At 36.7% G+C, this 12,542-nt stretch overlaps 1 protein-coding gene across 6 annotated transcripts in view; it reads left to right on the forward strand.

The window, feature by feature from the left end:
• Positions 1 to 12,542, forward strand: part of DDX42 (DEAD-box helicase 42) — a 38,496-nt gene that overhangs the window by 14,621 nt on the left and 11,333 nt on the right. For 5 of the 6 annotated variants that reach the window (XM_049859086.1, XM_049859087.1, XM_049859085.1 and 2 more), the window contains 6 exons: positions 526 to 762; positions 3,319 to 3,469; positions 5,368 to 5,429; positions 6,833 to 6,869; positions 7,731 to 7,880; positions 11,134 to 11,238. In XM_049859086.1, the coding sequence (XP_049715043.1) occupies positions 542 to 762; positions 3,319 to 3,469; positions 5,368 to 5,429; positions 6,833 to 6,869; positions 7,731 to 7,880; positions 11,134 to 11,238 (726 nt within the window). In that variant the 5' untranslated portion in view covers positions 526 to 541. Of the gene's footprint in view, positions 1 to 525; positions 763 to 3,318; positions 3,470 to 5,365; positions 5,430 to 6,832; positions 6,870 to 7,730; positions 7,881 to 11,133; positions 11,239 to 12,542 lie in introns of those variants that run through there. The other variant, XM_049859088.1, reaches the window with a different exon arrangement.

The following is a 12,542-nucleotide window of genomic DNA, read 5'->3' on the forward strand; positions in this document are numbered from 1 at the left end:
TGATTCTTTGACTTTTCCAGGTATCATACCAGTTTTGGGACAGTCTTGCTGATAGTACCTCAGTCTCTGTTATAGCAAGCATTGCATTATATCGTGATTTTTGTGGGGAGGGGGACCAGGGGATCTGTTCCCTGTAAATTCCTGGAGGATGAAGATTAAGATGTTAAGTCTTTTTTTCTTGGTATCTTCAGTTGCCTGACACAATGCCTAGTACATGTCAGATTCCCAATAAATATTTCTTGTCTTATGAATATTTTTGGTGTCTAAAAAGATATTAGCAATCAAATACCTGTGTTCCTGTTTATATTGCAATCTCACAAAAATGAATAAAATCTTTTTTAGTGTTTTAGAAAATGTAATTATTTGGTTGAGGTTAGGTTAGCATAGTGCATATCTTAAACGCAGAGTGAAAGTTTTAATTAAGAGACGATTTTTTTTAATGTAGAGTTCAAAAGAGACTTAAAAATCAGTGGGCTATTTACTTTATAAATTTCAATTTATATTAATGTATCTTGATCCTAACAGATCAGCCACTGACACCATGAATTGGAATAAAGGTGGTCCAGGCACGAAGAGGGGATTTGGCTTTGGAGGTTTTGCCATTAGTGCTGGAAAGAAGGAAGAACCCAAACTCCCACAGCAATCCCACAGTGCCTTTGGGGCAACTGGCTCTTCTTCAGGATTTGGAAAGTCGGCTCCACCTCAGCTCCCTTCTTTCTACAAAATTGGATCTAAGCGGGCCAACTTTGATGAAGAAAACGCGTAAGTTGTTTCCTGGTAGTTTAGCAAAGGTTGCGCTTTGGGATATTCATTCCATCGGCAAAAACTGAGGCAAAGCAACCATTTGTCTTTCAAATAATAATATGATTTCTTAAATTGATTATCTCACTGAATTGTGTTGATCCTAGTAAGTTAAATCATCATTTTCTTTTACTCGTTTGTAAGGAATATAATACTTGGGTGCTTATTCCAAGAAGGATTTGAGATCATTAAAACTTAAATATGGCTGAAGAGTTTTAAATCATTCATGTGGTTTATGGTGTTGTTCATTGCACTCTTTTACTGACACCATATAAATTGCTTTACAAACTCTGACAGTTGCCAGAGCTGATAGAACACATTTTGCCTCAGCACTTAAGTCCATAAAATTATTATGTTGTAATACCTTAGTATGAGTAGGAAAATCTCAGATTTGCCACAGTTGTCAGGAAATATTTACCAATCATCTTTTTTAACTTGTTTGTAATAAGGTGGTTGTTATAAAAAGCTGTGGTTTGAGAATTTGTACTCTGATTTCTATATATCATAAATTCTTTGTTCTTTTTCTGAGGCTGAATAAATCTATTATTGCTGTTATTTCCAACCTGGTTGAGGTTTTTATTTTTAGTAATTCCTCGATATCAGAATTAGTATTTTTAAAGTACACAGCAGCATTTTAGAAAGCTGATCTGTTATTCAGAATCAAATACAGAAGTAGGTGTTAAGGTCCAGCTGAGTCAAGGATGATTTTCTAGAGAGCATTTACCAGTTCAGGGTACTTTGGGCAATACATTAGTTCAATAAAACCTACTATATAAATGGGTATGCATTAGTATATTCATGTAACGTGTAACAGTTGTTAAAGATTTTAAAGTAATTCCTATGAAGACTTGAGGCATGCTTTAAAATTTTAAGCTGCAGTTGTATTTATTAAACCTAATATTTGTTAGTTGTAATTCTATTTTATTTAATTTTGAGGTTAGGTCTAAGCAACGCTTGTTTTTATTTTGTTTCAGTTCATAACAAGCCATATTGACAGTCTTTTCTGGGCTGTTATAGAGAAAGTGACCCTTTTTCCAGACTCTGAAATTGTCTTTTCTTAATTCTTAAGTGTTGTGAATGATTTTGGATTGAGCATTTATTTTTAATTCTAGAAGTTACCTGTAAGTCCAGAAAATTGCCCAGAATTTATGAACTTTAAAAATTTTTAAGGATGATAGAGTCCAAAGGACCAATGGACCACAAGTACCACAGCCTCCACCAGCCTGAGCCCAGAACTAGATGGTACCCGGCTACCACCACCAACCGCTCTGACAGGGATCACAATAGAGGGCCCTAGACAGAGGAGGAGAAAAAAAATGTAGAACAAAATTCAAAGTCACAAAAAAGACCAGACTTACTCGTCTGACAGAGACTGGAAGAACTCCCAAGACTATGGCCCCCGGACACCCTTTTAACCCAGAACTGAAGCCACTCCCAGAGTTCACCCTTCAGCCAAGAATCAAACAGGTCTATAAAACAAACAACACATGTGAGGAATGTGCTTTTTAATTCAATCGGATATGGAAACCCTGCTGGCGTAGTGGTTAAATCCTACGGCTGCTAACCAAAGGGGGTCGTCAGTTCAGATCTGCCAGGCACTCCTTGGAAACTCTATGGGGGCAGTTCTACTCTGTCCTATAGGGTCGCTATGAGTCGGAATCGACTCGACGGCACTGGGTTTGGTTTTGGTTTTTTTTATGAGACCAAAAGAAAAACGCCTGCCCAAAAGCAGTGACAAGAAGGCAGGAAGGGACAGGAAAAACGAATGGATGAAAATGGGGAATTGAGATGTGGAGGAAGGGGAGAGTGTTGACACATTGTGGGGATTGTAATCAATATCACAAAACAATTTGTGTATAAATTGTTGAATGAGAAACTAATTTGCTCTAAAGTTTCACTTAAAGCATATTAAAAAAAAAAGTTTTTTCTAATCAAAACTTAAATCCTATTCAAACATATTTCTTTTGTTGTATTTGAATTAAGGCTTGATATGTATCATGTTTTTTAAGCTAATCATTTTTTAAGTTTGTTGAAGATGTAATTTGGAAAATGTAATGAGAAATCCTGACATGATGAGTAATCATCAGAAACCGAATTAACAGAATAAATGAGAAAGCAGGTCACTGATTTTGGCCTTTTTTTAAAAAAGAACAAACTAGGTTTTTAACATTTCACACAGAAGTCTTGATTTTTTTCTATAGTACACTCTTTATACTATCTGTTTAATAATGAAATACTAAATTTGCACTGAAAACACATCCTTTTAACAGCACTGGGAATGTGATTTGAACAGTGTTGAAATGGAGAATCTGCTGTGACAGCTCTTTTTGTAGTATTAGAATTTTGCTGAAATACTTAAAGTAATTAAGTCCTCAGTCAAAGCCTGGAGGTCTCTAATTTGACCTGTAAAGGCTAAATCTTAAAATAGTAAGATATAAGGAAGGTTTCTGTTAGATGAGCGATTCACTGACCCCCAAATCAAATACTCACATTGCCTGTCTGCATTTTAATTTTCAGATATTTTGAAGATGAGGAAGAAGATTCTAGCAACGTTGATTTGCCTTACATTCCTGCTGAAAACTCACCTACCCGCCAGCAGTTCCATTCGAAGCCAGCAGATTCTGACAGTGATGATGACCCCTTGGAGGCATTCATGGCTGAAGTGGAGGCAAGTGTCAGCTCTTTAGAAGTTTATTTAAAGTATTCAGCAATCAGTAATCAACCTAGTACTTGAGTCCTAGTTCTGAACGAGTTTTCTAGCAGTTTTATTTGAGAATTTTACTCAAGTACTCTACGATTCTCCTTGGAAGCTCTAGGAGGCAGTTCTACCCTGTCTATAGGGTCGCTATGAGTCAGAATCGACGCGGCAGCAATGGGTTTAGTTTGTTTTTTTTTTACTCTACAATTTATTAAATATACTTCCACTTGCCCTGCAGTATTTTCAGAGATGATTCGTGGCTAGAAATGTGAACTGTAATCTCTTTTCCTTTCTTTTTATTTATTTATTATGTAATTTTTATTATGAAAAATTTCAAATATATATGAAAGAAAAACAAAATGATCCCCGTATATCCATCATTGAACTTTGTAAATTAACAACTTTTGGCCAGTCTTGTGTTATCTGACCTCTCCCACACCTGGTTCTGTTTTGGATTATTTTGAAGTAAGTCCTAGACATATCATTTTTTCCATCAGTATTTCTGTACATGTCTCAATAAGATAGCTCTTAAAAAACATAACCAGCATATCATCGTTGTATCTAAAAAAAGGAAAAAAAAAACATTAAATATCCTTTTGACTGTTAACTGTCATTCTTTACATTTTCTTCCAGTTAAACATGGAGGTTCTATATATATCCATCTGCCATCTTCACTCTTAACATATCCTTAGTGATCTCATCCACATCTAAAACTTCGATGTGAATAGTTGTCAAGTTCATTCTTTAGTGCCGAACCCTCTCTGGTTTCAGCCTTTCTTTTCCAGCATATTGTTCATTTTTACCCAAGTGTGTCCCACTGGTACCTTAAACCCACTTAACATCTTTCTTCCTCCACTAGGTCTTTTTCTTGTTTTACTTATTTCCATTACTGGTGCCAGTATTCACACAGTCACCTCAGCTTAAAACCTTGGCTTAACTTCTTCCTTAAACTGGCCTCCTCCCCTTTCTTATTTTCATTTTAGCAGATGATGAAGCACGTTCATGACTTACTTCATTTAGTGCCCCAGAATAACCGTGAAAAATAGGCAGAAAAAAATATAAATAAAATCTAATTGATAAGAAAACTGAGCCTCATTTCACATTGGTACTGTGTGACAAAGCTGGGACTCAAATCTAATTTTCTTGTTTAGTAGTTTAGAGAACCTAGCTTTTTCAGTATATCATGTCTTTCATCTCGTCATTTGCCAAGTTCTGTCAGTCTTTACAATATCTATTGCATCTGTTCTTTCCTTTCTGTTCCCACTGTTCTGTTCCCTACTTTATACCCTCACTAACTCTTGGCTAGTCTAAATGCTGTCCCTGCTTTTGGGTCCCATTTATGTGTATATAGCTATAGATTAATTAGACTAGAGGAGCTTTCTTATTGTGTTCTAACCCTTACTCTAAAACTGTCACTTCATTACTTATCAAATAAAATCCTTCCAGTTCCTTAGTTACTTGTTACCTGAAGTCTTCAGCCAAAGTCTGTATCTCCTCTAAGGAAGGAGAGAGAAAGAACTAAGATTTTTTTTTTTGTTTGAACATTGTTTATTTAAAAAAAGTGAGCCAACGTTTTTAAAATCAAGAGATTGCCTGAAAGTACAGATTGTTGGAGGATTTTAAGGCCCCTTACAGCTCTAAATTACGTCATAAGCTTAAGAGAGAGTTAAAAAGATGATCAAAGTATAGGTATTGTGAATTCAGCACAAGTTTTTAAAAATATTTTTGTAACTCATTGAAAAATAATTTGATAAAATGCAATTTTCTGCTTTCTGGGGACATTTTACATTCTAGCTAATACAGCCCTTGTTCCAATCTAAAAATTCTTTTTAGTTGATATGATTGCATATGGCCTTTTGTTTCATTAGGATCAGGCGGCTAGGGATATGAAGAGGCTTGAAGACAAGGACAAAGAAAGAAAAAACGTAAAGTAAGTTGTTTTCTTCTTCACAAAGGTTACATGGTAATCACTAAAGTATTGCAAAGTCTATGCCCCAAAAGTTATAGAAAAAAATTCTGAGTATACAAATGTCTTGATTTGAACTTTTCCCTGGATCTCGAATAATATTTCTGTAGGTAGTAGGGATGGCCAAAGCCTTTGCATTTGCTATAATTAAAAAGTATTCTGTTTCATGTAGTAGTATTTGGTGTTAGACTATAAATAGTTGTTCAGTAAACATAAGAAATTAATTGCAGTGGGGCTTAGGTGAACATTGTAACTAAAGTTTGGAGTCACTGTTCTTAATCTTGTCCCATGTTAATAGAAAATAGGGCAAATACATGATTGATTATGAGAAGTAGTGGTGATACATAAAAAGCTATGTGTATTGTTAATAAAACCTGATTTCATTTAAGGAGTGGCATCATGCTTTAGCAACCACAGTCAGAACTTGAAATACTTTATTTTCTGAGAAAGGAAATTTTCCTCTTTCCCCTGCTAAATACACTCCCTCTGAGGCTTTTGCTACCACGCACAAGTAGGATGGTTGAACTTTTTTCACGCTTTGCTTAGCAATCAGTGCTTCACAGGCCCTCCCCAAGGTTCTGTGCCGTGTGGAGGCCCAGCCCTCTCTTCGGTGCTTACTGTGTGTCGCATCCTCTTCCAACTGCCCTATGCTGGCAGTGTTACTTGTTGGTTGCCTTGGTAATAGCCAGTGCTCTAGGTTAGGCAGAAAGTCTGATTAGAAAGAAGGAGATGGTTCTGAGAACTAAGCAACCATACTTCCTGTAGCCCTTGAGAGATGTAGCAGGTGGTGATGGCCCCCTTCTCCGTGTGAACTGTTTAGGAGTTTTAGGCCCAAACTCAAAAAGGAGTTGATGTAGTTTTTCTCTCTGTCCCCAAGGTAACTGATGTTGGCTGAAAGCAGTTAATTTCAGAGCTAGAAATTCTAGGGGCCATTAAGAACATTGTGACTTTTTTTAATACCAAATGTATACACTTGGAATTCACAAATGGATGCAGGATTTTATTTTATTTTTTAATAGAAAATGCTTTTCACAACTACATTGTGTTTGTTGTATGGGGTTGGCAAGGCTAGGATCCTTTGGTATCTATCTCCAAAAAGTTCTTGTTCATTATACCATTGTTAGTAATTTGATATTCCCAGAGGTACCATATCATTCCATCCAAAAAGGAATGCAGACTAAAACTTTGAGAGAGAAACCACACATATGTGATGGGTGGATAGCTTACAGGGTGTTTACTGCTGCTTTGTTATTGTTAGTGTTGAGATTTCCTGAGCTGTATGGAATTCAACACTAATCTGCTATAAGTATGGAGCTGGGTATGTGGAACATTTGCAGGGAAGTTTGTTTCTCCGCTTGTTTTTCCAGGGGTATTCGAGATGACATTGAAGAGGAAGATGACCAAGTGAGTTCCTATGCAGTATTTCTATCTTTTATTTTTACTCCACAAAGTCTGTACCGGGGACAAGCTAGAGCTTGCCTTCGCTGAGATGGCCATTCCTGACATTCAGCAGGGAATGTCATTTGACTGTCTCCTGTTCTATGTGTGTGACTAATTGGTAATATAAAGATTCACATAGCTTTCCCTCATGTTGAAGGTGGAACTTTTGATCAACTATGGCATCAAAAACAAATAGGAGCTTTATTCAACTTGATTTTTTGTTTGTTTGTTTTAATCCAAAATTAATGTTTATTTTGGTAAATAAAGGAGTAGTGTGGGATCTACTGTGATAGCTTCTAGCTACATCCAACCTCTAACTCCTTCCAAGATTTCTTTTTGTGTTCCTTGTATTTCAAGATGGAGCATTAATTTAATGACTGTCCTTTAGTATTTTTTTTTTTTCCACTGTTCAGTTGTGGGATGGTGAGAAGGGAACCAGAGTGAGCAGTAGCCCTTTCCAGGTTTGTGACCTTTCTAATCAGTGTCCACTTTCAAACTTGGATTGATAAAGCCATAGCATGTGTCTGCAGCCCTGGGCAGGGTAGGTAGAAGCCCCTCCCCAGGAAGGCTGTGGCACAGACAGATCTGTAAGTCTTCTGTTAAACAAGCTAAATTATTTTGTACTACTAACTGCCTCGTTCATTTCTTCCATTTGTCCCTCTGAATACCGCTATTGTTAAAGGAAGCACTGCTAGTAAAAGTCTTGCCTGCCTTGGTAGGTATTTTAACCATGCTGTTGTCCAGTATACTGTGCGCATTAAGTACAGGAGCAGAAGCGTTCCCTGTTGTACTTGGATGTGATTCGGTTCTTCTGCTTTCCTGCAGGAAGCTTATTTTCGGTACATGGCAGAAAACCCAACTGCTGGTGTGGTTCAGGAGGAGGAGGAAGATAATCTGGAGTATGACAGTGATGGAAATCCAATTGCACCTTCCAAAAAAATCATTGATCCTCTTCCTCCCATTGACCATTCAGAGGTATGGTGTTTCTTGCTGAATTTGACTCTTGCTTCAAGCTGATACAGTTTTCAACCCTACTGTTTAGATTTTCTCGATGTCTAAGAACTCTTGATTTATATTCCTTATGTCGTGAGAATATTTGTACTTTGGGATCTTGTCTTCTCTGCACGGTCGTTGAGTTAAATTCAACGAGGCTTTCTACAGCCCATGCTATCGAAGATACACCTGAATCACTTGCTCACATTGAATTTTAGGCTAAAAAATTTTTTCACACAATTGTACTTGTTTTTTGGAATCACCCCTTGTTATCTTTCTTTCAAAATGGATGCTTAGGCCTATTTTTGTTTTCTAATTGGTATAAACCTTTACTATTGCTTGGAAATCTGGTGTAGATGAGAGACTGCTCCTTCAGAGTGGAGCCAGGAAAAGGAAATGAGCCATGTACCTGCTTGGGGGAAAAAAAAAATCAGTGATTTTCATTCAGGCTAAATATCACACTAGATCTTGTGTCAAAACCAAACCAAACCCACTATCAACAAATCAGTTCCGACTCATAGCGACCCTATGGGACAGAGTAGAACTGCTGCAGTTTCCAAGGCAGTAAATCTTTATGGAAGCAGACTGCCCCATCTTTCTCCTGCATAGCGGCTGGTGGGTTTGAACTACTGACCTTTCGGTTAGCAGCCAAGCACTTAACCACCGCACCACCAGGGCTCCTCAATGTGAAAGCAGTGGTGGTAAAACAGCTGACTCCATAGCGTGAATCAGTGCGGTGGCACCAAACTGCTGCTGTGGTCATTCTTCACTCCCAGGCCATCACAGTGTCACTTAAAAATCTAAGCATCTTCTTGATAAAACAGTAAAAGTTACTGTTTTTATTAAATCTGCATCCTTGAGCTACAAGTCTTATTAACAGTCCGTGGAGCAAAAAGGGAAGTACGCATAAAGCGTTTCTGTTGTACAGCAAAATATGATCGTTACTACAATTTGGAAAAGTACTTACGTGTACTTTTCAATTAGGAGTTGCCAAGTTTCTGATGGTTTGAGTTGTGAGCTGAACGAGCTGCTTTTTTTCACGTGATGAGTGACCCTTTAGGGAGAACAATTGACAGTGTTTGTTGCCAGTGATAAAAAGTCACGTTTTCAAACAAAAATTATAATTTGGAAAACTTTACCACAGTGAGCTTGATGGCTTCCCAAAACTTAACAAGACCTTCTTGATGAAATTGATGATGGTATTAACAAATGTGTTTGTTTTAATATCACACAGTGAAATGCGTCAACATTCGGAAGATCTGCGTACCTCAGTGAACCAACACTTTCCAAATGACCAATGCATAATGTTAGAAAATCATGCATAAGTAAAATATCCATTCATAGTACACGATAGACCAATGGATTATAATGTAAAACGGAGTATGAAAAGGTCATTGGTGCAGTTTCAGATTTCATAGTACAAATATTTAGTAAATGACCATTTGTCAAGTTTTAGTGCGGTATCAAAGGAGAATAAATACCCACAAGTATCTGAAACAGCATTAAAAGTACTTCCTTCTCTTTCCTAACTACTTGTCTCTGTGAGGCCAGATTTTGTTTATAGACGTCAACCCAAAAAATGTACCCTAACAATTTGCATGCAGTAGGAGCTTTTTTCTTTTAAGTCAGATGTTAAATATTATAGTGAGTTTGTTGTTATCTTTAAATGCATTAATATAGAATTTTTAAAATTTCAGTTTTAATTTTAGTATGATAATTATCGATAGATATAACCCACGTAAACAAAAGCTTGTTTTGTTTTTGTTTTGTAAGTATAAAGGGGACCTGAGACCAAAAAGTTTGAGAACTGTTGGTGTAGGCTAAGGTATAGGTTATGTTCAATTTTTAAAATGTTCCCTTTGGCACAGAAGCTACCACATAATCCCCTGGTATTTTACATGTGGCAAATGAAATTAAATGTCTGAAACTTATCTAGGAGGAAACATCTGTGATCAAAGGTGAAAATCAAACAAAAAACACAAATAGTTGAAATAATTATAAAATGTTTGGGATATTTGACAAAGGGCTCAAGCTTGATGATCATGCTGGAGTATCCCATGGTTGTCCTAATGTGATAGTCTGCCAGGAGACAGCAGGATTAAGGCAAGCAAGGGGTAGCGTCAGACCTTGCTACTTCAGGCAGAGGCTGTGGATCTTGAGTTGCATCTGGCTTCTCCATGTAGAGAAGAGCAGACTCGTGGCTCATCCCTTGTGCCCCTCGCTTACCCACCCCCTCCACTTGAGAGGATTCTTCTTACCTATTCTGAAGAAGCCCATGTTAGGAGGAGCCTAGAGCAGCCAGTTAGTTTCCTACACAGTGCTTCTGATCCCATAGCTTTTTGATGCTTTCTTCGCATGTTATTTTTCAGATGTTTTCCACAAGCCTTCTGCCTGTGTTAGCCTTTCACATTAATTTGTTTTGGGTACATTTGTGAGCAAAGACAAAAAAATTTTGCCCTCATTGGCGCTTCCATTCTGATAGAACTAAAGAAAATTCTGTTGCAGCTTAGTACAGCATTGTAGGAGACATAATAGAAAGATAATCAATTTTAGATTATATTCCAGAATTATGAATTTTTTGAGTCGATTCTGTTCGCTAAGAATAAGTTAATCATGATGTCAGAAGAAGAATTTATCCAAATTCATGTGGTGATGTGCCTGTGTTTTGTATCCTTAGTACAGTGAGCTATGGAAACAATAGCAGAAAAGATTTCTTTCCTCTTTGGAATTGGAGATGCTTGGCCATATGTTTTTTAGATGTTATATAAACAGTTTGTTTTTGAAACACCAAAACTCCTTCTAAAGGCAGAGCTGTTTCCAAAGGAAGTAATAGAAATGTTTTTAAATTGTAGAACTAGGTGAACAGCTTACTCCAGAACATATTTAAATGTTGGTGGGTGGAATACTTCTTTTAGATACTTGTCCTCTGAGACCTTTGGCATTGTAAGAGATTCCTTAATCTGCTTCCAGGTCTCTCAGATCTTGTGGCAACCTTAAGAGTCTCTTTAGGAAGTAGGTTGGTGTTTATGTTTAAAAAAAAAAAAAAAAAGGAATGGAAAAAGGTATTGGCTGTACTTTTTAGGATGTGTGTCATGAAAAAGTGAATTCCTTTGTTCTCTCAAGCTGGTTTTGGGTTTACTTGTGTGATATTTGTAAAAGATTATTTTGCATTAAAATCAAACTTACAGGATTGACTCTTGAATTCTAGACTAACTTTGAATAATTGGACCTGCAGATTGACTATCCACCATTTGAAAAAAATTTTTACAATGAACATGAAGAGATAACCAACCTCACGCCACAGCAGTTAATAGATCTTCGGCATAAGCTCAATCTTCGGGTAAGACAACCATTAAACCAAATATTCCTATATTAATGTTAATTAGTCCACGTTTTGCATTATTGCTTAGCCAAACTAAAATAACCTTGTTTTCTAATAGTACCTGAACTATTTTTAATATAATAGTAATTATATCCCTTGGGCTGGTTTTTGTTTTCATCCTCCAGATAAATATTTTATGATGGGATCATTTTTCCTTTCATATGGTAAACATGAACGCTGCTGCGTGTGTTCTGTCAACTTTTTATGTTAATGTTTTAGAAAACTAAGTCATTTTGACCTTAAGTATTTCCAGAGTATGTATCTTATGCTGAGCACTGTTCTATGTGGGTTAGAAAGTGTAGAAGTCCCCATTTTCAGGAAGAGGAAGGAAAATAGATGTAAACAGCGTAGGAACGTAGAAACTTAAGATATACTTGCTTCTCAAATTACATATAGTACACTTTTTTAAAAAATAAGAAATTAGCAACTTTTAAAAATATTCATGTGCTAATTTCAGAATAGTCGTTTAAACTGCCTGTTAAAACATTTTGGGTTGGACATTGGCTGCATTGTTTAGGGTGCAGCGCTAGGTGTTAACTTATTGATACTCACACAGATACTATGCTGTGATCTACTCTTGTGTGGACAACTTTTTGGCCTCTGCCTTACCAGTTGGTATATAGCGTTTGAACTCCTCTGTTTTCAGAGAGGTGTGTGTGTTTGTACTTGTCTGTTTTCTGAGAGGTACCCCCTCCCCCCAAACTTTGTAAGTGAAATCCTCATTGGAAATTATCAGCATCCCCAGAGAGCACTCGAAAGGTTATTACTGTTGGAGTCAAAATGGAGGTTATAAGTTTCATTCTTCATCTGGACATCGTTTGAGCAACGATTGAGGGTGACTGGGCCATCACTAAGTGAGGCATGAGCTCTGCAGGAATAACTGAAATGGAGACTGCGGATAATATCCTTAGAGCCAGTGGGTATGGACATATGTCTTACTTAGCTCGTTTGAACTTTTTATTTGAAGGGTAAATTTTTTGTTCCCTACTCTCTGATTCACATTTATGCACAATGGCAAAAAAAAAAATTAATAGCTTTTTCCAATTCATTGGATGGCATTTCTTATGAGAAAATTAATTTCAATTTAAGAGCTTTTTAGGCACTTAATCATTTTAAATTATAAAAACAGAGTTAGTCATCTCAGGAATATTTACCATGAAATTATTTATATGTGGCTTTGTATCAGTTATTATTTGAGTTTTTACATTTTCAAACAGCATGTGGTCTTGACTACAGGCTTTTATTTTTACTTTTTTATACCC

This window comes from Elephas maximus, chromosome 19 (genome assembly GCF_024166365.1).
Source record: "Elephas maximus indicus isolate mEleMax1 chromosome 19, mEleMax1 primary haplotype, whole genome shotgun sequence".
NCBI classification, from domain to species: domain Eukaryota; kingdom Metazoa; phylum Chordata; class Mammalia; order Proboscidea; family Elephantidae; genus Elephas; species Elephas maximus.